Source organism: Balaenoptera ricei, chromosome 1 (assembly GCF_028023285.1).
Source record: "Balaenoptera ricei isolate mBalRic1 chromosome 1, mBalRic1.hap2, whole genome shotgun sequence".
NCBI classification, from domain to species: Eukaryota; Metazoa; Chordata; class Mammalia; order Artiodactyla; family Balaenopteridae; genus Balaenoptera; species Balaenoptera ricei.
The window spans coordinates 16910160-16935767 of record NC_082639.1 but is presented as its reverse complement, the minus strand read 5'-3'; the positions used below and the strand labels follow the sequence as shown (position 1 = coordinate 16935767).

The 25608-nt window shown below is 57.6% G+C and overlaps 1 protein-coding gene across 14 annotated transcripts in view; it reads left to right on the top strand.

Annotated features, from left to right (window-relative positions):
• HSPG2 (heparan sulfate proteoglycan 2) overlaps positions 1-25608 on the top strand; it is a 101941-nt gene that overhangs the window by 33994 nt on the left and 42339 nt on the right. For 8 of the 14 annotated variants that reach the window (XM_059915625.1, XM_059915617.1, XM_059915603.1 and 5 more), the window contains exons 2-34: positions 1292-1427; positions 2650-2694; positions 8607-8716; positions 8818-8876; positions 9183-9343; positions 10506-10556; positions 10984-11112; positions 11320-11574; positions 11666-11785; positions 13785-13916; positions 14069-14213; positions 14308-14459; positions 14555-14701; positions 16152-16315; positions 16832-17011; positions 17107-17303; positions 17412-17559; positions 18277-18404; positions 18751-18837; positions 18926-18984; positions 19152-19219; positions 20129-20269; positions 20372-20548; positions 20686-20865; positions 20979-21097; positions 21749-21860; positions 22032-22145; positions 22233-22360; positions 22744-22830; positions 23326-23375; positions 23694-23788; positions 24102-24242; positions 24639-24830. In XM_059915625.1, the coding sequence (XP_059771608.1) occupies positions 1292-1427; positions 2650-2694; positions 8607-8716; positions 8818-8876; positions 9183-9343; positions 10506-10556; positions 10984-11112; positions 11320-11574; positions 11666-11785; positions 13785-13916; positions 14069-14213; positions 14308-14459; positions 14555-14701; positions 16152-16315; positions 16832-17011; positions 17107-17303; positions 17412-17559; positions 18277-18404; positions 18751-18837; positions 18926-18984; positions 19152-19219; positions 20129-20269; positions 20372-20548; positions 20686-20865; positions 20979-21097; positions 21749-21860; positions 22032-22145; positions 22233-22360; positions 22744-22830; positions 23326-23375; positions 23694-23788; positions 24102-24242; positions 24639-24830 (4209 nt within the window). The remainder of the gene's footprint in view (positions 1-1291; positions 1428-2649; positions 2695-8606; positions 8717-8817; positions 8877-9182; positions 9344-10505; positions 10557-10983; positions 11113-11319; positions 11575-11665; positions 11786-13784; positions 13917-14068; positions 14214-14307; positions 14460-14554; positions 14702-16151; positions 16316-16831; positions 17012-17106; positions 17304-17411; positions 17560-18276; positions 18405-18750; positions 18838-18925; positions 18985-19151; positions 19220-20128; positions 20270-20371; positions 20549-20685; positions 20866-20978; positions 21098-21748; positions 21861-22031; positions 22146-22232; positions 22361-22743; positions 22831-23325; positions 23376-23693; positions 23789-24101; positions 24243-24638; positions 24831-25608) is intronic. The other 6 variants (XM_059915608.1, XM_059915662.1, XM_059915639.1 and 3 more) reach the window with 2 other exon arrangements.

Sequence of the window (25608 nt, the reverse complement as noted above, 5' to 3'; positions counted from 1 at the left end):
TGTGTGAAGTTGGGGAAGCAGGGAGGGAGAAGGATTGGCTGTTTCTTTGTTTTTCTTCTTCTCTTTGGCCCTCTCTGCTGCTGCCACCACCTTGTCTAGCCAGTGAGGGCTGGGTTTGGTTTTCACAAGTGAGACTATTTCCTTCTGGTCAGGCTGGGCTCCCCAGATAGGGCTGAGGCCAGGGCAGGGCCTGAGACACTCGCGCCAGGCCATCTGGGCTGGGTGTGTGAGTCCATGCACTCTTGTGCTTGGGGGCTCTGGGGTTCCCTTGGGCTCCGCTGAGTTTGTTTTCCTCTAAGTTATCTTGTAAAACTCCTCTGGAAACACCTCAATCTTATCTAAGGGGAAAGAGGCCTTCGTTGTCCGCACCCGTCCCCAAGAAAGGCAGGGGTCATGGCTGCTGGGGCCCTTCTGCGCCGGCCTGCAGGGTGCGGGGTCCAAGCCGCCCCTCTGTGGAACGGGAGCCCGAGGCGGAGCTTGTGCTGGGCTCAGCTGCAGCCCGAGGTCACATGAGTTGACACCACGCCTGACCTGCCCCCGTTCAGCCCAGCAGCTGGGCTCCACCCCCGCTTCTGGGTGCACAGATGATCCTGTCAGTGTGGCCACAAGTGCCAGAGCTGATCTCCAACATGGCTGCAATGTGTTCCCTGTGGCCTGGAGATTTGGAGGCCAGACCAAGGCAGAAAGAGGTGGCCAAGATCGCTGGGGCGGGGGGACGGGGGGCTGCTGTCGGGGACGACAGCTTCAGTTGACCTCCCCTCCATTTCTGCTTCCGTCCCCCATCCATGCTGCCCCTGGCCACCCTGTCACCTGCCCACATCCCCCATCTTTGCTGGCCCCGGTCACCCTTTACCTGCCTGTGTCTAACTCATGTCCTGGATATCACTTGCCTTCTCCAAAGGAAGAAGAGTCATCACTTACCAAAGTGATTTTAAGTTTATTGTCGGGACTTCCCTGGCGGTCCAGTGGTTAGGACTTCGCGCTTCCACTGCAGGGGGCACGGGTTCAATCCCTGGTCGGAGAACTAAGATCCCACAAGATGCGCAGTGTGGCCCAAAACAAACTTACAAGTTTATTTGAGGATTCATGCAGGGGCTAATGAGATTTGGGGAAACTGAGTCAAAAACAATGGTACAGCCCCAGCCTGACTGTCTTTGCCAAACCATGTCTGATTTAACTGCCGGAGGGCCTTGGGGTGGGACTCTGGGCCCCCCCTTGAAGTGAGAAGAGGGGTCCTGGGCTTGGCAGGAGTTGGAGAGTTTGACACAATTGCTTGTGTGGTGTCCCACAGGTAACCTGCGGGCTGAGGGCATATGATGGCTTGTCCCTGCCCGAGGATGCAGAGACAGTCACAGTGGGCCGTGCTGGCTGGAGCTATTCAGACCTTTCTGATGATGAGGACTTCCTGGCTGATGAGGCCTCCGGAGGTGAGCAGAGGGTTGTGGTGGCTGGGACTGGAAGGGGTACGGACGGAATTGGGGTTCTTCCCACTGGTCCTTAAAGAGGCTCCAGGATGCTTGCCCAAGTTGGCACCTCAAGAGATGGACTAAGAAAGATATGGAAGCAACCTAAGTGTCCATCAGCAGATGACTGGATAAAGATGTGGTGTATACATATACAATGAGATACTACCCAGCCCTAAAAAAGAATGAAATTTTGCCATTTGCAGCAACATGGATGGACTTGGAGGGCATTATGCTAAGTGAAATAAGTCAGACAGAGAAAGACAAAATACCGTATGATATCACTTATATGTGGAATCGACAAAATACAACAAACTAATGAATATAACAGAAAAGAAGCAGACTCACAGACGTAGAGAACAAACTAGTGGGTTACCAGTGGGTACAGGGGAGGGGAGAAGGGCAATATAGCGGTAGAGTAAAAGGTACAAACTATTAGGTATAAAATAAGCTACAAGGATATGTTGTACATCATGAGAAACATAGCCAGTATTTTATAATTACTATAAGTGGAGTATAACCTTCAAAAATCGTGAATCACAGGAATTCCCTGGCAGTCCAGTGATTAGGACTTGGTGCTTTCACTGCCGGGGGCTTGGGTTCGATCCCTGGTCAGGGAACTAAGATCCCACAAGCCGTGCGGCACAGCCAAAAAAAAAAAAAAATTGTGAATCGCTATATTGTATACCTGTAACCTGTATAATATTGTACAGCAACTATACTTCAATTTTTTTTTAATTCAGAAAAAAAAGAGATGGGCTAAAAGCTGCATGCGTCCTGAGCCCTGGTCCCAGTGACCACAGGATCCTCCACTTAAAACTGTGTGACCCGGGACTGGTGGCTGCTTCTCCTTACAGCTCAGACTGAGCAGGACCTAAGGGGCAGGTGGTGGGCAGTGCACAGTAGAGGATGATTACGGCCCCCTACTCCACTTCCTCCCGTTCTCACCTAGAGGCCAGTCTGACCTGGCCCCACCCACCCCATCCATCCTGGTCCACACCCTCTCTGATGGAGAATTCCAAGCTGGCTTTTACAGGCCGGCCCTCCCGAAGTGTGGAGAGGAGGCAACAGCTGTGTTTTCATGACCTTACCCACCGTGTGCCAGGTGCCCAGAACAGTGCCTGACACCCAGTAGGTGCTCAACAAAGATTAGTTGTTGCTGAATAAGTCTCTCTTTTGCTTGTAGATGGTGTGGGCAGCGGAGACCTGGGCAGTGGGGACTTCCAGATGGGTGAGTATCTGGGGGCATCGCATAGGCCCCCATCCTGCCCCCGGGGAAGCCCCAGAGCAGGTCTTCCCAGCCACAGAGGCGGCATCTCCTGGACTGAGGGCCTTGAGGGCTCCTTGTGCCTGCCATGGGGATGGTCTCATCCCCGCTGAGTGACAGTTGTGTGCCTTGGTTGGCCAGTCCCTGCAAGGTTGGGTATGGACAGGTTCTGTGCCTGCCTGTGCTGGGAAATGCCCGGTTCTGATGGGGACTGAAAGTCAGCCACTCAGCATTCAAAGCCAGATTCTCACCTCCCTGGGCGGCTCGCTGTGGAGTTCTTCCCCAGAGCCCTCCTTGGGGGTGAATGCTGCAGAGTGGGGGACCCCAGGCAGGGGTGGGCAGACAGAGGGGCTCTGTGGCACAGGCATTCGGATAAGCCAAGAGCTGGACCTGGGAGGGAACCTACCTTAGGTCGGGTCACCTGCTGGGAAGCCAAAGTTCCTGGGTTGGGGAAAGAGGGTTGGGCTTCCTGGAGAGAAAGGAATCAGGCCTCCATCAGCTGCCCACTCTGCCAGCACTCCAAGTGCATAGCCAGAGCAGGAGCTGGCCCAGCTCTGGGACCGGGGCTCAGAGTCTTTGTTTCCTCCCACCCTGGGATTCTGGCGAGAGAAGGAACTACTCGGGACAAGGCCCAGCAGCTCCATATGGTTCCTGCTGCCTTCTCTGGGAACCAGTGCCTGGGTACAACGTGATCAGGGCCAAGGATGGAGCTCAGCTCAGAGTCACCACTGGGCAGCCCCGCTGCATCCCTGTGCTGCCCACCCCAGCAGGCCTGGGGCGAGTCTGGCCTGGGTCCCTCCAGGGACGGGGTTGCCTGCCTACGGCTGGCGTATCAGGAGCATCCCAATGCCAGAGGGTGGCATCCTAACCGGGCCAGTATGGATAGGAGGGTTGACCCCTGGGTGGCACAGTCCTGACTATGACCTCCCAGCACCTGGGACGCAGACACTGCCTGAAGCTTTTCCACGTGTAGGTCTCCGCAGGGCTACAGACGCCTGGGAGCTGGGTGGGGCCTGTGTGTGGGTGTCAGGTGGGCCCCATGCACACAATGCACACCCCAGAATGGCCTGTGCTGATGTGTCTCTGGGAGCTGCCTCTTGTCAAGCCAAGTCTGCCTGCTGAGGCCCTGGGCCAGTCCACACTGTCCCTTCAGAAATATCTAGAGCCCCTCCCAGGGGGCTGCTCACAGCAGCTCCACCTGCTTTGAGTGGTCCTGGCTAGCCCACCTCCTCCCATGAGAAGCAGCTATGAGGGCAGGAGAAGCCAGAGGTGGGGGAAGGATGGGGATGGGGAGCAGCGGCTGGGGAGGGCCCAAGGGCCGGGCAGGAGCCTTTCCTTGTAGGTGGGGCTGATCTATGGGAAGATGTGGGGCCTTAGGCCCTCCAGACCCAAACGCTGGCACCAGCCCGCTGCCCCTGGGGCAGGTCCAGGCAGCTGGGCTGAATCTCAGCCCACGAGGCATCAGATAAGTCTCCCTGATTCCCAGGGTCAGTGTGCCTGCTTCGGCCTTGCCCAAGGGCAGGTCCTTCCTAACTCTGGTAAGCAAGGGCCATCCTGACCATGATGGGGCCGTGCCTGGCCACCCCTTGACTGACCCAACCCCCGACCCTGGAATGTCTGAGATGGCCCCTCCGTCTCCCCTTCCCTCGGGCAGGGTTGCGGCTCCCCTTGGCTCTGTCCCAGCCCTGACTGCCACCCCCAAGCCAGTACCCCTCCTGGACAGCTCCTGGCTCTGCCTCCCCACCTTGGGATCCCTGCCCACCTCCCCTCGCCCAATCTTTCCACCTTCTGACTGTCTCTTTGTCTGTCCTGCTGACAAACTGTCTACATGTCTCTCCTGCTCCCTCCCTCCCCTGCCTTGGGCCATCTCTTTCCTACTCTGTGTGTCTCTGTCTCATGCTGCCTTTCTCCCTCCACCTCTTGGACTTGCATCTCTGCTTCCATGTCCCTCTGTCTTTCCCTCTTTCCAATCTGCCTTTGTCTCGTCTTTTCTCTCTCTCATTCTCCCCACCACTTTCTCTCTGTGTCTCTGCCTATATCTATCTCTCTGTGTCTCTGTCTCCATCTCTGTCTGTTTCATCTCTTTCTGTTTTCTGTCTCCATCAGTCTCTGTGTCTCTCTGTCATTTCCCCCCTCTGTCTCTCCCTTTGGTCTCGCCACCTCCCTGCCGTCTCTGCCCCTCCTCACCTCCCTGCTGTCTCTGCCCCTCCTCACCTCCCTCTCTGCAGGCCCTGGGCCACCCCCGGGCCACCCTCCCGTGGCTGGTGTGATGGCCTTGGAGCCCGATGAGGAGTCTCCTTTCCCTCTCTCCCTCCCCCTCCTCTCTCCCAGCTCTTCCTTTCACTCCTTTGTCTTCTTTTCCTCCCCAGCCTGCACTTGGTCACACTTGAGGGTCAGAGGCACCTCTCTGCAGGGTCTGGGGCCAGGCCTGCCTCTGTCCCCACCCCAGCTGGCCTCACCTTCTCCCCTGCCCCTGCCCAGGAGGCAGCCAGGCCTCAGCCGGGCACACAATCTAAGCACAGTGGGCCGGACCCCTGGTGTAGGCAGCATGGGTGCAGCAACCCCTCGGGGAAAAGGCCAGGGCCTCGGGCCTCGCTGATCCTGGGGACCCAGAGGGACTGGGCTGGGGTTCGGTCGCCCAGGTGTGTGGGGGAGGAGTTCTGTTGAGCAGGGACTGGGTATCGAGCGTAGGTGGGGTAGTTGGCTCCGGGACTGGGGGTGGTCAGGTGTGCGTTCCCCACCCGACTCGGGGTGCCGGGCAGCTCTGGGCCTCCCGTCCCTCCAGCCATTGGCTCCAACTGAGCTGTCCAGATGGGGTCAGATGAGGGCCAGCGTGGAGCTGGTCAGCCAGGCAGGCGCCCAGAGAGCACTCCCACCCCGGGCTGCATCACTCCCCATCAGCACCCTCAGCTCTGGGGGCTGGTTCCTGAAACTCACCTTCTGCCCCAGCCCTCGGATACCTGCCACGGGGAGGCCGCTCAGGGTGGAAAAGGGGGTGTGCTCATCCTGACCTGCCCCTGATCTGGGAGAAGGCAGGGGGTGGGGTCAGGTTGGAGGGTCCGTGCCCTTCCCAGGCCCTAGTAGAAAGGGGCTTTGTGGAGCCTCAGCCCCCTCCCCCAACAGCGGGCACATTCCTGGGCAGAGGCCTGGCCTCCTTGCCCGCGCGGGGCCGCAGGGCTGAGGCCAGGGGCCAGGGTGGGGGACTTTCAATGGGCCTCTGTGCCAGCTCACAAGGGGCCTCTGTGGCCAAGCTCGCGGCCCTCACACTCCAGCCCACGGGGCCCCGCCCGCCCGGCACCCCGGAGCCCAGCCCAGCATGGTCCCCGTGATGCAGTGCAGGCGGCGCTGCCCTCACAAGCACCTTCTCTTGGTGCAGGAGTTCCCTCCGGTGCTTGCCAGGCTGCCTGATGCGCCCAGGACTTGCTCCGTGAGCCGCAGAGGGGGAGGGTCCAGGCGCAGAGGGCGTGCGCACCTGTGGACCTGCCGGACAGAGTAAAGGGGAAAGAGGACAGGCCCAGCCAGTGCCACTCCCTGCTCTGCTGCCCACGCGCTGCTCGTCTGTCACTTCCCAGAGCCCACTTCTGCCTCAGGGACAGCTGCTGTCCCCTCTGCCTGGAGTGCTCTTCTCTCAGCTGCCTCCCCGTGCCTTACTCTCTGCCTTCAAGCATCCCCTTTGCGGAGAGGCCTTCCTGGCCGCCCTGGGGAAGTAGCGACCTACCGCCACCCCAGCACGCCCGCTCCCCCATCCCTTGTTTTTTTTTCCTCATAGTCCGTATATTCCTTGCCCATTTGTTCTATTTCCTTTCTCCTCCCCCTAGAAAGTGATCTTTATGAAGTTCACTGCTATATCCCTTGCCCCTAGAACACTGCCTAGCATAAGAAAGACCTTCAATATAGATTCGATAAAGCAATGAATGCTTCTCTCAGATGGGAAGAAATAAAACCAAATCCATTCCTTCAGTTTGTCTTAAAGACCAGAGATAATACAGCTAATGCATGCAGCCCCTAGTGTGCGCCAGGTACTGCCATAAGCATTTTACATTCATTATCTTATTTCATCCTCCCAACAGCCCTCTGGGGTGGGCACTACCATCGTCCCTGTTTTTTTTTTTTTTTTTTAAATTAATTTATTTGTTTATATTTATTTTTTTTGGCTGTGTTGGGTCTTCGTTTCTGTGCGAGGGCTTTCTCTAGTTGCGGCGAGTGGGGGCCACTCTTCATCGCGGTGCGCGGGCCTCTCACTATCGCGGCCTCTCTTGTTGCGGAGCACAGGCTCCAGACGCGCAGGCTCAGTAGTTGTGGCTCACGAGCTTAGTCGCTCCGCGGCATGTGGGATCTTCCCAGACCAGGGCTTGAACCCGTGTCCCCTGCACTGGCAGGCAGGTTATTAACCACTGCGCCACCAGGGAAGCCCCGTCCCTGTTTTATAGATGAGGAAACTGAGACACAGGGAGATTAAGTAACTTGCTTAAGGTCACAGGGCAATTTTAAGTTATTTTAATTGTAAATGGAAATTTTGCTCCAGAGGCTGAGCTTTTAACCACTAAGCTATACTGCCTCTCATATAGTAATAGCTCATATTATATTGCCCCTACTATGTGCCAGGCTCTGATCTAAGCACTGTGTGTGTGTGTGTGCGTGTGTGTGTGTACATATATATGATTCATTTGCAACTCATATTTATAACTTCTATTATGAACTCTGAACATTATGAAATTTAATGTGCATAAAGTGTATATAGTAGGTGCTTAATAAACAATAGTTGTAAGTGTATGCTCACCCCAATCTGCTATGAATTTATTCAGCAATCACTTATTAGGCACCTTCTCTGTGCCAGGCTCTATGCGAGCACTGGGGTACAGGGTGAATGAGATCCAAGGTTTCCCCCCATCAAGTTTATAGTCTGGCAGTAGAAAGATGACAACAGCTTCTGATTCCCTAGCACTTGCTCTATGCCAGGCGCTGCATCTTCGTGCACAGGGAGATGGCCTTGTAAGCATGATATCATTTATTCCCCGCAGCAACCCAGTGTGGTAAATGTAATTAATATGCACATTTGACCAAAAGGGAAACAGAAGTTCAGAGAGGTAAGGTCCATGCCTGATGTGCGGCTGACCTCAGAACCCACGATCTTTATGATGATGCTCTGGCAGGATCTATGCCACGTGGGGTAGAAGGTGCTCTGATGGGAGAAGCCAAGGGGCTGGGGGACCCCCAGAGGAGAGGCCTCTACCCAGCCAGGGTTGGGAAAGGAGGGCAGCTCAGGCAGTATTCTTGGAGGAGGTGGTGACTGAGCTGAGCCCTGAGGGCGATGACTGGCATGAATGGGGGGGTGGGGAAGCATGTCACGGTCACTCTCGAGTAATTTCTGTGCCAAAAAAAAAAAAAGGGGGACTTCCCCGCGATACAGTGGTTAGGACTCAGCACTTTCACTGCGGGGGGCCCGAGCTTGATCCCTGGTCGGGGAACTAAGATCCCACAAGCCGCGCGGCACGGCCAAAAAAAAAAATTCTGTGCCAGGTCCTCCTGCTCTGGAAGCCACCCCTTCTTACCCAGCCTTCTTCTGAGCCAGTGGAGGTCTCTTCTGCACTATCACTTGGTGTCTGGATCGGGCCATTTTCCCTGTTAGTTGAAGCCATTCAGTCAAGGGTGGGGCCTCGGCTTTGACCCCTGGGCGGCCTGCCAGGGCCACTGCAGCACGTGCTCTCCTACAGGCAGTGCTGTGCACAGCTGTGGGCACACAGGTGTCAGCCTCAGCGAGAGGCCTCTGGGGACCATCCCCCCCCATTTCCACCCACTGGCCCAGCTGCCTGAGGCCACTACCTGCCAGGCTGGGCCTCTCATAGTGACCGTGCCCCCCCCACTCCTTTCTGCAGTTTATTTCCGAGCCCTGGTAAATTTCACTCGCTCCATCGACTACAGCCCTCAGCTGGAGGATGCAGGCTCCGAGGAGTTCCGAGAGGTGTCCGAGGCTGTGGTAGACACGGTGAGGTGAAGGGGCTTTGGGGAGCTCCCCGAGTATGGCAGGGCAGGACTGAAGGTGGGGTGAAGGGATCTGGAGGCTGATGGTGCTGTGTCCCTCTCCAGCTGGAGTCAGAGTACTTGAAGATTCCTGGAGACCAGGTTGTCAGTGTGGTGTTCATCAAGTGAGAAGGGTCCCCTGGCGTGGGGGGTGGGGGCTGGTGAGGGACTGACAAGGATGGGGGGGAGCCCGGGTGCCAGGAGGGGAGGCAAGAGAGGCCTAATGGGCTGAACCTCTATTGGTAGAAATTCGGGAATTGGTAGGGGTACAATTTGGACTTTAAGTTGCCTTGCATGGGGTACAGGCTATCCAGAAGCAGGGGGGAGAGTCAAGAGATCAGGTCTGAGCATCAGGCAGGGGGCCAAGGGAGGAGCTGAGACCCCAGGCATCTTCCTCACCCTGCTGCCCTGCCCCCCACACCCGTTCCTAGGGAGCTGGACGGCTGGGTCTTTGTGGAGCTGGATGTGGGCTCCGAAGGGAATGCAGATGGGGCTCAGATTCAGGAGGTGCTACACACCGTCATCTCCAGTGGCTCCATCGCCTCCTACATCACCTCTCCCCAGGGATTCCAGTTCCGACGCCTGGGCACAGGTGAGCCCGTCCTGGAACTGAGGGTCACCTCCTCCAATTTCTCAAACTCATGTGGGCCCCCTTTCAGTGTCACCACCATGGGCTCTCCTAGCTTGGCCTTGCACACCACCAGGGACAGGGAGCTCACTACCTCGTGAGTCTGCCCCATCAATCTTTATGCAATCTTGGCTTGGGTTGAGCAACATCTGTTTCCTCTAACATGTACTCAGTAGACCCAATTTCCACTCTCTATTAACCTCTCTATGTTGACAATAGGTAATAATAATTCCTTTCTTCGTACAGTGCTTCCAGGTCCAAAAACACTTTTGTGTTTAATAATAACCAACAATTCTTCACTGACCGTTCAGTCTTCATAAGAATTCCTATGAAGCAGATATTATTTCTCCTGTTTTAGAGATGAGGGCACTGAGGCCCAGCGAGGAAAAATGATTTATCCAAATCCACATACACAGATAGTGCAAAAGCCAGAATGTAAACCAAACCCTGTGTCTCTGCTGGTCTTGCCAGAACCTGTGACGAGACGAGCTGAGAAACGCAGCTCAGAAAGAACAGGAAACTGGCCCCAAGCCACACAGCTGTTAGATGCGCAGGCTGGCCTTCGTACCCTCAGTCGGCCCAGCTTTCTTTTTTTAATTTTATTTTATTTTATTGTATTTATTTCTTTTATACAGCAGGTTCTTATTAGTTATCCATTTTATACAGGCCCAGCTTTCTTTTCGCTGCACCCTCTGTCTCCTGTTTCAACTCCCTGAGTGTTTTCTTCTCTAGGCCAAGCAGTCCCAGTTCATTCCTCACAAGCTACAGTTCCCAGCCCATCCCAGTCTCCATCTCAGTCCTCTCTCTGGGAAATGTCACCATCCCGGACTAAGTGGAACCCAGAACTGAACAAACTTCATCCCTACCATGGTGTCACCCAATCAGAAAAAAAGGGTGAAATCATTTGTTCTGCACGTAAAACCTCAATTAATGTGCCCAAAGATCAAGTTTGTTCTTTGGCATCCCCAGGCCCAGGTCTGAAGATTGCTGAGGCGCCAGTCCTCTTATCCCCACTTTCCAATGAGCCCTCCTGGCTAGGGATGGTAGGATGGGCCTGGCTCAGCCCTGCAGCCCATAGCCCCCGGGTCCCAGGTGGGACGGCTGCTGATCACACCTTCCTTTCCAGCACAGACACCCCCGCCCCCCCTGGCCGCTGTGGTGGCCGCAGTGACACCAGGTGAGAGTGTAAGCCAGACCCAGGCTGAGCCGGGTAACTAGAGAAGCTAATGGATGGAGGGGAGGGAAGGATGAGGGCAAGATAGCTGGGCACAGCCCACAGGCCGCCCCTCCTCCCCTTCCTCTTCATCCTCTCTAGGCCTGGCTGTGGCCCGCACGTGTGTGCTGTGATCGTTGCATGGTGTGGCGTGTTAACTGTGTGTGGGGTTTGTGTAAGTGATGGGTGAGGCCACTGCCACATAGCCCACATCCCACATGTGCTGTGGATGTGTTCACCACATGCTCTGTGCCCTCGCTGAGTCTGCCAGAAACCACGTGGCCTGACACGGAGCCCCAAAGCCCCCTCCCAGCTCTGCAGCACCTGTGCCGCCCGTGACATTTTCTGCCAACCTCCTGCCTGCCTCTCTGACTGTCCCACACCCCCGCAGTGCCCCAGTTCCCAAGAGTCTGCACCGAGGCGGAGTTTGCCTGTCACCGCTACAATGAGTGTGTGGCCCTGGAGTATCGCTGTGACCGGAGGCCTGACTGCAGGGACATGTCTGATGAACTCGATTGTGGTGAGGGGCTGTCTGGGGACACGGTGGCCTCCAAGTCAGTCCGGGGCTGGGAGGGTTTGCTGCAGGCCAAGGGGTTAGGCGGGTTAGGTGCGGGAGGTGGGCAGGGACACCGGAGGGGTGATGACAGGGTCAGGGCCGGGGAGTGGGAGGGGGCGAGGGCTGAGGAGCCACCCCTTCATGCCAACTCTAAGCGGGCTCTGTCCACAGAGGAGCCGGTCCCCCAGCTCAGCTCACAGCCAGCACCTCTGGCGGAGACACCACCTGTACCGTCCCAGCCGGAGGCAGCCGTCACACAGCAGCTCCCAGCCACCCCTGCTCCCCAGGCTGTGTTCCCCAGTCCAGGCAGGCCTGTGCCCTGTGGGCCCCACGAGGCCACGTGCCGCAGTGGGCACTGCATCCCCAAAGACTACGTGTGTGATGGACAGGAGGACTGCAGGGACGGCAGTGACGAGCTGGACTGTGGTGAGGGCCGGGCAGGGGCGTGGGTGGGGATGCAGGGGGTGGGGAGATGGCCACTGAGGGCCGCTGGCTGAACCTTGCCTGGTCCCCCCAGGCCCCACCCCACCCTGTGAACCCAACGAGTTCCCCTGTGGAAACGGGCACTGTGCCCTCAAGCTGTGGCGCTGTGATGGCGACTTTGACTGTGAGGACCGCACCGATGAAGCCGACTGCCGTGAGTGTCCCAGCGCCCGCCCGGCGCCCCCGGCCCATTGGCCTAGCTCCCCGAGCCCCGACCCTTCGAGGGTAGGTTTGTGTGCTGTCCCTGGCTGAGTGGTAGAGGCCCTGGGGACAAACTTTAAGGTTTATCTCTCTTTGACTCTGAGCTGGCCTTTGTAGCAAGCAGTAGACTACCCGTGGTTAATGTCTCTTTATTTATTTTGTTACCACTCATCTTCTCTTTGTCATATATGCTTGTGTGTGGGTCAGACGAGTAGGCTTGATACACGAGGGTCCCTTGATGAAGGGGTCCTCGATGTATGTGTGAGTCAAAGCCTTCCTTTTACGGGCCTAGAGTTTTTTCATCTAGAGCTGGTTCTGAGTTATTTGTTCCTCCATCTGCCCAGCTTCTCATCCATGTGACCATTCAACCATCCACTATCTATCTGTCCATCCGTCTGTCCAGCAGCTTTCCTCCCTCGCATCCATTTATCCACCCACCCACTCATCCAACTATCCATCCATCATTTATCTGCAAAGTTCTTCATCAGTCTGTCTACCTATCTACGTATCCAGCATCCTTCCTTCTGTCCATTTCATCATCCATTCTATCGTCCATCAATCTGTTGTCTATCCATCCATCCATTTGTCCAACCTCCTTCCTGCCATCCGTCTCTTCACCCGTCCATCTATCATCCATACATGCGTTATGCATCTTGCCAGCTCTCCAGGCAGCCAGCCATTCATACAGCCAACATCTTTCCTTCCTCCTCTTCATCTGTTCGGGCATCTATCCATTGCTCATCCATCCATCTAGTCAATGTTATAAACGTTATGACAGTCAAATGGGTGAGACTGGAGAGTCAGAGACCATATCAGGTAGCGTCTTGTGGTTTCTGTCCTATGAGGTGAACCCTGGGGCTTATTAGTCCAAGATTGAGGATAATCTTCTAACCATTGCTCTGTGATCCTGGGTCGCATGTTTGAGTGCGTGTCGACATTCCCAGTGTCCGCCGGTCCGGCTTCTCCTCCTTGCTTCCCCTCACCTTCCCCGCTCTGCAGCCAACCCTGGAGAGAAGCAGCATCGTGCTGCAGACTGGCAGAGTTTTATGATGCCCTTCTCTGGCTCTAAGCTTGCCTGACAACATGGCCCCTTGGGAGAGAGAAGTAATTGAGGGTTTTAGTTGAAAAGCCCTTCTCAGAGGCCTCTGCGGGGGAACAGTCTAAGGAAGACCAAGTCCTTGTTGACAGAGCGCAGAACAGAGAACATGAAAGCCAGATGACTTTGGGGGCTCGTGGGGTGCTGGGACAGAAGCCCCCGAGGGAGTGGGAGTAGGTGGCTGCCTCCTGCTCTCCCCTCTGTGCCTTCTCTGTGGACGGGCGGCCTCTGCTCCTGCACCACTCTGCCCTTTCTGTCCCTGCCTGTGTGTCTGTATCAAGCTCAGTCTCCCAGAAAAAGAATGTCAGTTACCATCTACTAGAGATGTCTAGCTGGGGCCCAGCCCTGGGGCCAGGCCAGCTCCAGGTCTCTGGCCAGTCCATAGATGGCTGCCTCAGGTCAGGCTACTTAGAAGGGTACAGAGCAATGAGGTCCAGGCTGCGGCAGGCCCTCGCAAGACCTTTCCAGTAGCCAGAACTGCCCAGGTATTCCCGGCATCCAGAGATACTGGCCACTGGGGCCGTGCCTTTGACCAGGGGTCTTGTGCTTCTCTGGTGGCTGGCTGTGGGAGGAGCTGAGTGACTGTGGCGTGCCAGGTATAACTGTCTTGAGGAATGCAGGTAGAGTGTGCTTCATTGCTGACCGGTGACCATGACGTTGTGGACGGCGTCGTGGCAGCAGAGTCTGGGTCTGGGCCTGGTCAGGGCAGCTGTGTTGTCATGTAGGCGAGATGAGAGAGTGATCCTGGGGTCACCTGGGGAAGGTGGGCAGGGTGGGCTGTTGGGCATGGGTAGGCAATGGGGGGTCCTCCCTGAGGGCAGTGCCCACTGCCCACACTACCTGGCTCTGTCCCCAGCCGCCAAGCACCCCGAGGATGTATGCGGGCCCACGCAGTTCCGCTGTGTCTCCACAAGCACGTGCATCCCGGCCAGCTTCCACTGTGACGAGGAGAGCGACTGTCCCGACCGCAGCGACGAGTTTGGCTGCAGTGAGCAGGGAGCTGGGCGGCGAGCTCGGGGCCCTGGGCCCCTCCCCACAGTCTCTTCTCCGGCCTGGCTCCTCTGAGCCATTCCCCCCACCCCCACCCCGCTCCTCCTCCCTTTGCCCCTCCCACCCCTCACTCCTGCTCCCATCTCCCAGTGCCTCCCCAGGTGGTGACCCCTCCCCAAGAGTCGGTCCAGGCTTCCCGGGGCCAGACGGTGACCTTCACCTGTGTGGCCATTGGCGTCCCCACCCCCATCATCAACTGGAGACTCAACTGGGGCCACATCCCCTCTCATCCCAGGTACAGCTCTAGGCCCCGGCAGGGGCTGGGGACATGGGGGAGGTGCGGCCAGTGGTCCAGGCCTGACCCCCACCTCTGTCTCGGGGTCCACCAGGGTGACAATGACGAGTGAGGGAGGCCGTGGCACCCTGACCATTCGTGATGTGAAGGAGGCAGACCAGGGCGCCTACACCTGTGAGGCCATGAACGCCCGAGGCATGGTGTTCGGCATTCCCGACGGTGTCCTGGAGCTCATCCCGCAGCGAGGTACGGCCCATGGGCAGGTGGGCACCGGGCGTGGGGCTGGAGCCGGGGCTGCCTGCCTGGGACCAGCCATAGCCCACTCCCTTGCCGCCCCGCAGGACCCTGCCCCGATGGGCACTTCTACCTGGAGCACAGCGCCTCCTGCCTGCCCTGCTTCTGCTTTGGCATCACCACCGTGTGCCAGAGCAGCCGCCGCTTCCGAGACCAGATCCGGCTGCGCTTTGACCAGCCCAATGACTTCAAGGGTGCGTTGGTGGATGGGAGGCAAGCGGCAGGCTCCAACGGGCTCAGAGGGCAGATATGGGAGGGCAGCATGCCCTGGACACATGGGGCCAGTTCAGGGAGGGACACGGGGTTGCTGAAGAAATGCTGAGCCCCGTAAGAAGAGCATTTCAGGGGAAAACAAAACTTTTTTAGGAAAAGCCAAACCCACAGTTGATATTTGCCTGCGTTAGGTGACGATGAGGATGGGCTCTGGAGCCGGAGTCCGGGTTCAAATCCTGACCCTGACCCTTACTGCCTGTGTGCCCTTAGCCAAGTTACTATCTTGTGTCTCAGTTCTCTCATCTACAAAATGGGGATAAACTATTAACTACCCAGGTTGTTATAAGGACTTAATGGATTAATATGCATAAGCCACTCAGAATAGTGCTTGGTCCCTGGTAAGTGCCCAGTAAGTATCCAGTAATGTCATCCTCACCATCCTCATCATCCTCACCCTGCAGAATGCAGAGGCACCAGTGACCCCAGAGCATTAAGAACCAAGGCTTTGGCATCTTCTTAGCCCAGGGCTGACCTCCAGATGCACTAGTTACTGCCTGTGTGACTTTGAGACTCTTGGCTTCTTTGGGCCTGTTTTCCCAAACATAAAGGCAGGCAGTTGGACTCAGTTCTCTCTGGCTCTGAGAGGCAGAATGGCGTGGGCCCAGGCATCAAACGGACCTGGGTTCAGGAACATTGCCATCATCACAGAAATGCCATCTCTTGGATGGTTGGTACTGCCTTCGAGATCTGGGAGGGTGCTGTAGAGAGAATTCCCGTGTGTGTGTGTGTGTGTGTGTGTGTGTGTGTGTAGGAGAGGGCTGGACTAGATGACCCATCATAATAACAGCAACAGTAACAGCTAACCGGTTTTTGAGCACCTCCTCTGTGCCACGTTCTGTTTTAAGCATTTTATATCAGTTTGTTCATTTTAGCTTCCTAATAACCCTGTGAAGCAAGCCACTATTACCCCCATTTTACAGATAGAGAAACTGAGGCCTTTGCTCAGATCACACATCTGGAGGGTGGTGGAACCAGGACTTGGGCGCCCATTCTTCAGCCCTGTGTAGCTCTCTACTGCCCCCTGTGGGCTGTTCCAACCCTGACAGTCCATGGATCTATTGGCAAGCAAAGGCTCTGAAAAGTCCTGCTGCAAAAAATCCCTTTGACCTTTCCTTGACCCTGGGGTTCCCAGGTGGTTCCCAACCATCATTCTGAAGCATTGGCTTTGCCCAGAGCATGCTTTGGGAGACGCTCCAGAACTTCAGGAGGAAAAAAAACCTTTGCTTTTATTTGACTTTGGGAGAGAGACTAACGTTCTCTCTAAATCACACTTCTCCCAAAACTTTCCCATCTCTCTGGGTTACAGCCCCTCAAGGGGGCTATCTCGGGCCAGAACATGCATGGCCCTCACCCCTCCCCTTTGCCACCCAGGCGTGAATGTGACGATGCCCACGCAGCCCGGCATGCCACCCCTCTCCTCCACCCAGCTGCAAATCGACACCGCTCTGCAGGAGTTCCAGCTGGTCGACTTGTCCCGACGCTTCCTGGTCCATGACTCTTTCTGGGCTCTGCCTGAGCAGTTCCTGGGCAACAAGGTGACAGACCGGGCTGCCGCTCTGGATGGGGAGGTGGCCGAGCCCCGCTGCACATGCCCAGAACCTGCCTGGGCTCCGCTCCCTCTGAAGCCGTGGAGCAGGGCAGTCTCTGCTCTGGGAGACGTGTCGTCTTGCCCCAGCAGAGCCCCCCGTGGGCAGTGGCTCATTCATTCAAGGCAGGGTCAGGCCTGCCATGGTCAGGTTGGGAGGAATGCTGACTCAGCTGTTGGAAAGCCCTCTCGGACCACTCCCCGCGTCTGAGCTGGGCCCAGTGCCCTCCTCCGGCCTCCCTGGGCACCTTTTACACAGTATTATCAGACTCCTCCCCCAAATTGGACTGCGCATCCCCAAAGCAGAGCCCAAGTCCCACCCATCTCTGCTTCCCTGTGCCCAGCTCCGTGCTGGACACGCAGTACCAGCTATGCAGAGTGAGGGAGGAGGGGAACAAGTGGGCACACAGTGGGCATCAAGCGTGCCCATGACTGGCCCAGCCCTGATCTGCCCTATCTCGGCCAGGTGGACTCCTACGGTGGCTCCCTGCGCTACAAGGTGCGCTATGAGCTGGCACGTGGCATGCTGGAGCCAGTGCAGCGGCCAGACGTGGTCCTGGTGGGCGCCGGACATCGCCTGCTCTCCCGAGGCCACACGCCCACCCAGCCCGGTTCTGTGAACCTGCGCCAGGTCCACTTCTCTGAGGTGTGTGGGGCCTGATCCCTCAGGGCTGGCGGTGAAGGGGGTACAGGCTGGGCAGGTGCTGATGCATGACCCCTCCCACCTTTGTCCACACCCAGGAGCACTGGGTCCATGAGTCTGGCCGGCCAGTGCAGCGAGCGGAGATGCTGCAGGTGCTGCAGAGCCTGGAAGCTGTGCTCATCCAGACAGTGTACAACGCCAAGATGGCCAGCGTGGGGCTGAGTGACATCTCCATGGATACAACTGTCACCTATGCTACCAGCCATGGCCGCGCCCACAGCGTAGAGGAGTGCAGGTGCCTGACCTGGCAGGGCCAGGGACCACAGGGACCCTGGCAAAGATAGGGGAGAAACAGCAAGGCCTCATGGTTCTTGCAGCCAGTGTCTTGGTCCTGTCCCCACAGATGCCCCATTGGCTATTCCGGCTTGTCCTGTGAGAGCTGTGATGCCCATTTCACCCGGGTGCCTGGTGGGCCCTACCTGGGCACCTGCTCTGGCTGCAACTGCAATGGCCATGCCAGCTCTTGTGACCCTGTGTATGGCCACTGCCTGGTGAGTCATGCCAGCTGGCACTTGGATACTGGCTAGGGGCAAGGGCTCGGTGGGAGGTTCAGGCTGAGGCTTCCTTGTACCCAAAGCTTAGCACAAGCCTCCAGAATGACTGCCATGGCTGCCACCCAAGCTATCATGACCTCTGGATGCATTAACAGAGATATTATGTCCAGATGGGAGAGGTGAAAGTGCTACTCTCTTCCACCTTGGTCAGACCAATGCTGGATAGTACTGTGTAAAGCATGGCCTTTAGCAGGGCATTCCTAAGAGGAAGGAGCCTATAAATCATAACATTATTTCTTAGGAATGGTGGAGGGAGCGGGGATTGTGGAGCTGACAGAAAGAAGCCTCAAGCAGGGAAAATTGTTATCTGCAAATCCCTGAAGAGCTGTCAGGAGTAGAAGGAATGGCCTACAGAGGGCAAAACTAGCCAGTGGGTGCAGACTGGAAGAAGAATGTGGGTTTAGGTCAATACAAAGCAGGCATTTGGAACCTTCTATGGGACAGGCTGCCACGTGAGGTGGTGAGCTCCCCGTCAGGATGGAGCTGGGTGTTCCCCTGTCTGCAAAGCTGTGGTAGTTCCAGCATGATGGCAGAGGCTGATCCAGCTAGCCTCAAAACCCACCCTCAGGGAGCCCATCTGGTCCAATGTGGTCCCACACTGGGGTCAGAGGGCTGCTCTGTAGAACCTGAACCACTCCCTCCCCTTCCTCCCAGAATTGCCAGCACAACACAGAGGGACCACAGTGCAACAAATGCAAGGCTGGCTTCTTTGGTGACGCCACCAAGGCCACGGCCACTGCCTGCCGGCCCTGCCCTTGCCCATACATCGACGCCTCCCGCAGGTCAGAGCCAGCTCGAGATGGGGCACATAGGGCTGAGGGAGCGGGCAGTGCTGCAGGCTAGGGACATCCTCTGGGCAGGGAGATGGGAGACCTGCCTGGGTTCAAATCTTCGCCTGGTCACTAAATTATTCTAGGCCCCTTGACCTCTCCAGGCCTGCTTCCTTTTCCATACAATGGGGCCATCTGTCTTCCTAGTGTTGCTATGAGGCTGCAGACCAAGAGCAGGTGGGCCTCATAGCCTGCTATGTCCCTGTGGACAGCAGTCATTCCCAGAGTGGGACTGTAAGCCCTGGCCTGGCCCATCATCGCAGCCCTGCCCCATGTCCTGTCCACTTGGTACCCACAGGTTCTCAGATACCTGCTTCCTGGACACGGATGGCCAAGCCACGTGTGATGCGTGTGCCCCAGGCTACACGGGCCGCCGCTGTGAGAGGTGAGGGAGAGCCGGTGGGGGCTGGGAGAAGTAGGCCATCGTGGGTGGGGGCATGGGAGTGCCGTTGACAACCCTCTCCCTTTCCCAGCTGTGCCCCCGGATATGAGGGCAACCCCATCCAGCCCGGCGGGAAGTGCAGGCCCACCAGTGAGTATCTCAGCCACCATCCCCTGGCACCTCCCCAGGCTGCCCACCAGGCCCCAGTCCCCGAGTCCAGCACAAACCCCATGATCCTTGAGGAGCCGCCCCACTCTGTCCAGATTATGTCCATCCCACTCCCATCTTGCCTGTCCATACCTACTTTGTGTCTCCAGACCAGCAGATTGTGCGCTGTGACGAGCGAGGCAGCACGGGGACCTCTGGAGAGGCCTGCCTCTGCAAGGTACGCGTGCCCTCCCCTCCCCCACCCCAGGGGCCTTGGGTCCCAGCACACAGCTGGGAGAGGGAGAAAGGAGGCGCCATCCTCTCCATCGCTCCTTGGCCAGTGGGTGGTGACCTAGCTGCAGGCAGATGGGCCTGGTGGGCTCGTCTTCCCCTTCACGGGAGGTGGCCCGGCATCAGGAAGGAGCGCTGGTTTGGGGTGGCAGGTGACCTGGGTTCAAGTCTCAGGTCCTTTGCTAGTCATTCTTTGTGAGACCGTTATATCTGTACTGTACCTTTGCTTTAACCGTGCTTTCATTCCACATTGACACAATGGTGTAGCTAATAGCATCGCCAATTCACAGATGAGGAGATGGGGGCTCAGAGGAGGGAAATGGTTTGCATTGAGGGTGGGAGCATCAGGTGTCTGCAGAAGAAAGAACTGGGCAGATTTTGGAATCAGGCATTCCTGATGTTACATCCCAGAGCGGATTAGCAAGCTGAGGAACCCTGTGTAAATCATTTCCCATCCCTGAGCCTCGGTTTCCTCGTGTGAAGCATGAAGATGTCACACCCCTCTCAAGGGACTTAGAGGAGTTAAATGAGGTGCTGGTTGAATAGAAACTAGCACAGTTCATGAAACACTCCATTCATAGTAGCAGTAATTATTCTGACCACGTTGCTATATTTCAAGTCTAAAATTTATTCGTGAGCCCCCTAGCAACCAAAGAGAAAAGAGAAAAACGATTGGTTGTATAAGCTCCCATTAATGGGGAATTATTGTTCACATGGTGGCCACCCTCATACATGTGCTCTTTTCACGGCTCCCTCTGGCCTTGGGTTCCCATCTAGAATATGGGTGGATTGGACCGGAAGCTCCAGGCAGCCCCTCCTGTGGGCCACCCTGCAGCTCCCAGCTCTGTGCCTGCAGAACAACGTGGTGGGGCGCCTGTGCAACGAGTGTGTCGCTGGCTCTTTCCACCTGAGCACCCGCAACCCTGACGGCTGCCTCAAGTGCTTCTGCATGGGCGTCAGTCGCCAGTGCACCAGCTCCTCCTGGAGCCGCGCACAGGTACCTACACGAGGCGGGACCTCCAAGCCCAGGGCTGGGTGGACCAAGGGCCAGTCACAGGCCACGGCCCCCATCCCGCCTTCTTCTCCCCCGACCTCCTAGGTGCTGGGGGCCTCTGAGGAGCCCACCTCGTTCAGCCTGACCAACGCCGCGGGCACCCACAACACCAGCGAGGGCATCTCGTCGCCCATGCCCGGGGAACTGGTCTTCTCCTCCTTCCACAGCCTCCCGTCTGGGCCCTACTTCTGGAGCCTCCCTTCACGCTTCCTGGGGGACAAGGTGGGCGGGGGTGGGATGAGAAAGGGAATTCCAGGCAGCATGGTACCTTTGGAGAAGAGGCGGAGGAGGTGGCTGGAGCAGTGGCAGGGCCCGACGGTGGGGGCCCCAGCTGAGCACCTGTCTGCCTTGTGTCCCAGGTGACCTCCTATGGCGGAGAGCTGCGCTTTACAGTGACCCAGCGGCCCCAGCCTGGCTCCGCGCCTCTGCACAGGCAGCCGCTGGTGGTACTGCAGGGCAATAACATTATCTTGGAGCATCACTCTTCCCAGGAGCCTAGCCCCGGCCAGCCCAGCACCTTCACCGTGCCCTTCCGAGAGGTGAGCAACACCATCCCAGGAGACCCGCGGGGGGAGGCGGGCAGGCCCCCTGCTCCTCTCACTCAGGTGTCAGGCTGTCAGGGGTTGCAGCCCATAAGCTCTTTCCTCGGCAGCAAGCATGGCAGCGGCCTGACGGGCAGCCGGCCACGCGGGAGCACCTGCTGATGGCACTGGCGGACATCGACACCCTCCTGATCCAGGCATCCTACACCCAGCGGCCAGCGGAGAGCAGGTGTCTGGGGCCCGGGGCGGCAGGACCGGAGGGGACTTGGGGGTGGCTCCAGGCTAAGCGGTGCGACGTGGTGCAGCCAGACTGCCAGCTCTGCTGCTTTCTGCGGCCTTCTTGTGCCTCATTTTCCCCATCTGTAAAATGGAGATTATAACAGTACCTCCCTCAGAAGGCTTGTCTTAGGTCGGGTCCCCAAGAAGCAAAGCCTGAGATGGGGATTTGGGTGCCCGTGATTGACAAGGAGAACCTGGGAGGGAGGGACACAGGAGGGAGAAGTGGCCAGGCAAGGAAGCGGTGTCAGGTGAAGACCAACCTCGGTCTCATCCCCATGGAGCCCTGCAAAGTCATCCTGCCTTGAGGCAGAGGGGCCTTTGTACCCTGGGTCAGTCTGTCATTGGTCACCCCAAGGGAGTGGGACAGTGTGACCTCTCCTGGCAAGGAAGGCTCATTCCCTGGAGGAAGTTACAGGTATAAGCCTTTCACCACAGCCCTTGCAGCTGCTGGGGCATGGACGCCCAGTCAGGGAGCTGGGCGGGGCCCCAGTAGCATCACGGCAGGGCCGCTGGGAGGATTAATGAGGTGATAGCGCGTAGGGCTCCAGGGGTGCCAGGCCCAGCGCGAGTGCTCATTCATAGTGGGTCTTGCCACACCCAGGGTCTCTGGCATCAGCATGGATGTGGCTGTGCCTGAGGACACCGGCCAGGACCCTGCACTGGAAGTGGAGCAGTGTACCTGCCCACCTGGGTACCGTGGCCCATCCTGCCAGGTGAGCCCTTGGGCCCCACCCACCTGTCCAGCCAGCTCCCTCCACGGTGCTTGCTGGCTCCTCCTCCTTTAGCTCTCCCACCTCCCTAACCCCGCCCCAGCCATCCAGTGGTCCCTTCCCAGAACGGCCCCTGCTGAGGAAGTCCCTCCACCGTCATCTTCCTGCCCCCAGGACTGTGACACAGGCTATACACGCATGCCCAGCGGCCTCTACCTGGGCACCTGCGAACGTTGCAGCTGCCATGGCCATACAGAGGTCTGTGAGCCCGAAACAGGTGCCTGCCAGGTGAGTCCCACCCTCCTTCTTTCCTACCCCAGGGATCTGTGGCCTCCAGGGGCTCAGCCTCAACCCACATTCTACCCCCCCACACAGGGCTGCCAGCACCACACAGAGGGCCCCCAGTGTGAGCAGTGCCAGCCCGGATATTACGGGGATGCCCAGCGTGGGACACCACAAGACTGCCAGCCATGCCCCTGTCACGGAGCCCCTGCTGCTGGCCAGTGCGTCCAGTCCTTGCCTGTACCTGCCCTTTCCTGAAACGTCCATTGCCCTGTCCCAGATTCCCTTCTTCCCAGACCCTTCTGAGAGGCAGTGGTTAAATAGTGGCCTTACCACTTCCTCAAGGTGTCACTTTGTATAAGATACACTTCTCTCTCTGGGCCTCAATTTCTTCATCTGTGAAATGGGGATAATGACGTACCTCCACCTTGGCCCCTGGTGTGAGCATGAGATGATGCCATGGAACTCTTAGCACAGAGCCTGGCATGTAGCTGGCACTCAGGACACGTTAACTCACATGCCCGCTCCTCCTCTCCTTCCTGCCCTGGTCCTGAAAGAAGAGCTGCTGACCTTCTAACTGGAAATTTGCCCCCCGCACCCACAGAGCCACCCACACTTGCTTTCTGGACACAGATGGCCACCCCACCTGTGATGCGTGTTCCCCAGGCCACAGCGGGCGTCATTGTGAGAGGTGAGGCAGGTGCGGGCAGGATAGGGAGCGTGCAGGAGGGGCTGCCCCTGGAGTCAGGCTAGGCCCAGCCCTCCTGACCAGAAGGAACCAGAATCCGCCCACTCTGTCTCACAAAGGCCCCCAGAAGGCAATTAGCTCCTTTACCCGAGAGCCTAAACCTTTAGCCTGGCATTCGAGGCCCTCAGAGATCTAGGCCTGCAGTTTACCCCCAACTCCCAACACCCCCTGCCCCCCTGCCCCCCTGCCCCAACCAGGCCAGAATCTTCCCAGAAAACCCCTCATTCTTGCTGAAAGTCCTGGGTTTGAGGCCTGACCATACTGGGCAAGTCCCTGCCCTTCTTCTCCCACCTATTTCCCCATCTGTGAAATGGGTGAGTTAGGCTAATAGTTTCCTTCCAGCACTCTGAGGTCATTGAGTCCAATACGGGGCCCCCAGCACAGTCCAGGATTCTGTGGTTCTTCCCTCCATTCACCCAGTGCTTTCTCTCACCACAGGTGTGCCCCAGGTTACCATGGCAACCCCAGCCAAGGCCAGCCATGTCGAAGTGAGTCGGGGTGGGGAGGCTTTTGGGATCTGGCTACGCTAGGGGTGGAACTAGGACAGAGCCTTTGTTCTCCTTCAACCTGGGGCAAGTGACTTTTACCTTTCTGAGCCTCGGCTTCTTTATCTGTAAAACGGGGGCAGTAAAAGGCCCACGTACCCCAGAGGGCTGCTGTGAATGTGTATAATGCCTGTGCGTGGTAGGTGTTCAGAAACAAACACTTCCTCTCTCAGGTGGTGAGTTAGATGCCCAGAGGGTGGTGAAAATGGGGATGCTCGGTGGCAGGTTTGGGGTTCCAGCTGTGGCTTCCCTCCACCTCAGGAGACGGCCAGTTGCCAGAGCCAGTCGGCTGTGGCTGTGACCCCCAGGGCAGCATCAGCGACCAGTGTGACTCTGCTGGACAATGCCAGTGCAAGGTTAGTCCAAACCCCTGCCCTCCACGAGGCCCTGAACCGCAGCCACGGCGGTTGCCAGGCCTTCCCTGTCACCATACCCTCAGGGCTGTCCCCGCGCCCCTGCCACCCTTCCTCGCAGGGCCCTTCTCTGCCCTACTGCTCGGGGCCCCGTGGCATGTCAGGCAGCATCTGATGGGAGCCGGGGCCTAGGCATGGGGGCAGCAGGGGCTCCCCAGAACTGCTGGAAGTGGCTGGGAAGCCTGGCTCAAAGGCTGCTGAAGGTGCAAGAGAGCCATCCGAGCTCCCCGCACCCACCTTTCTACCCATCCTCCAGGCCCAGGTGGAAGGCCTCACCTGCAGCTATTGCCGGCCCCACCACTTTCACCTGAACGCCAGCAACCCGGTTGGCTGCCTGCCCTGCTTCTGCATGGGTATCACCCAGCAGTGCACCAGCTCTTCCTACACGCGCCACCTGGTAAGAGCCCCTACACTGCCCCGGCACCGGGGCCTGCCGCCGGCCTCTCCTGGCTCATCATTAGGGCAGGGCAGGTGAGAAGCCTAGCCCAGTGGCATCCCCACTGCCTATGGGGACACCTGTCCCCATGCCTCCATCACTGCCCATGTAAGCACAGATCCCAGCAACCCTCGCCCCCGCCCCTAATGCCCTCCCCATGACCCCATTATTGCTTATGTCATCACTGACCCCAACCCCCTCCTTCCCCCAAATGTCCTCTCCATTTCCCCATTATTTCTGTCCTAGCCCTGGTCTCACCATTCCCCCATTCCCCACTCTAATGCCCAGCCCGCCCCTCCCCCACCAAGGTGCCCGCCCCAGTGCCCAGGCTGACCCCCGTCCTCCTTCTGCTGCCAGATCTCCACCCACTTTGCCCCTGGGGACTTCCAAGGCTTCACCCTGGTGAACCCACAGCGGAACAGCCACCTGACAGGAGGCTTCACCGTGGAACCAGTGCCCGAGGGTGCCCAGCTTACTTTTGGCAACTTCGCCAACCTTGGCCACGAGTCCTTCTACTGGCAGCTGCCGGAGACATACCAGGGAGACAAGGTGTGACATGCAGCAGGGCCTGGCAGACCCTGCCTGATCGCCAGCTCTGAGCCAGGCCCCTGCCGAGCCCTGGGGCCAGCAGGGACTCAGACACGAGTTGACCTCAGAGCAGTTTGGGCCGGCAGGGAGGCATCAGCCATGTCATGGTTAAGCGTGCAGCCTTTGGGGTCAGATAGGACTCGGTCTAAACCCAGCCCTGCCGCTTCCCAGCTGGCTGTCTTTTGATAAACCTCAGCTCCAAAGCAGCTCGGAGGATTAGAGCTCATGCCTGGTGCATAATAAGTGCTCGCCTGTTAATGACTATTAGCTTTCGCGCAGTTAGTCAACAAACAGGTCCTGAGCGAGGCCCTGGAAACACAAGGACAAATGAGACAGTTTCAGTTTCATTCATTTGCTCACACATGGAATTCCCTCTGTGCTGTCAGCCCTGTGCTTGGTGTTGGGTATTCTTATTAGAGATCATATTTACTGATCTCTTACTCTGTGCTGGGCACTGTTGCAAGCACTTTTACATGTCATAAATCACAACTGTATGAGCTAAGTACAACTACTGCCCTATTGCATAAGTGAGAAAACTGAGGTGAGAGAGGTTAGGTGACTTGCCTGGGCTCCCGCAGCCTGAAGGTGGCAATGCTGGGATTCCAACCAGGTCAGAGGCCGCCCTTAAATACTACACTAGTCAGAGTCTTTGCTCCTCCAGAGTCATGGTCTAGCGCGGAGGTGATGGGGCGGTGGTGTTAGTGGCACGGTGGGGCGCAGGGTCTTGGGCTGGACTCCA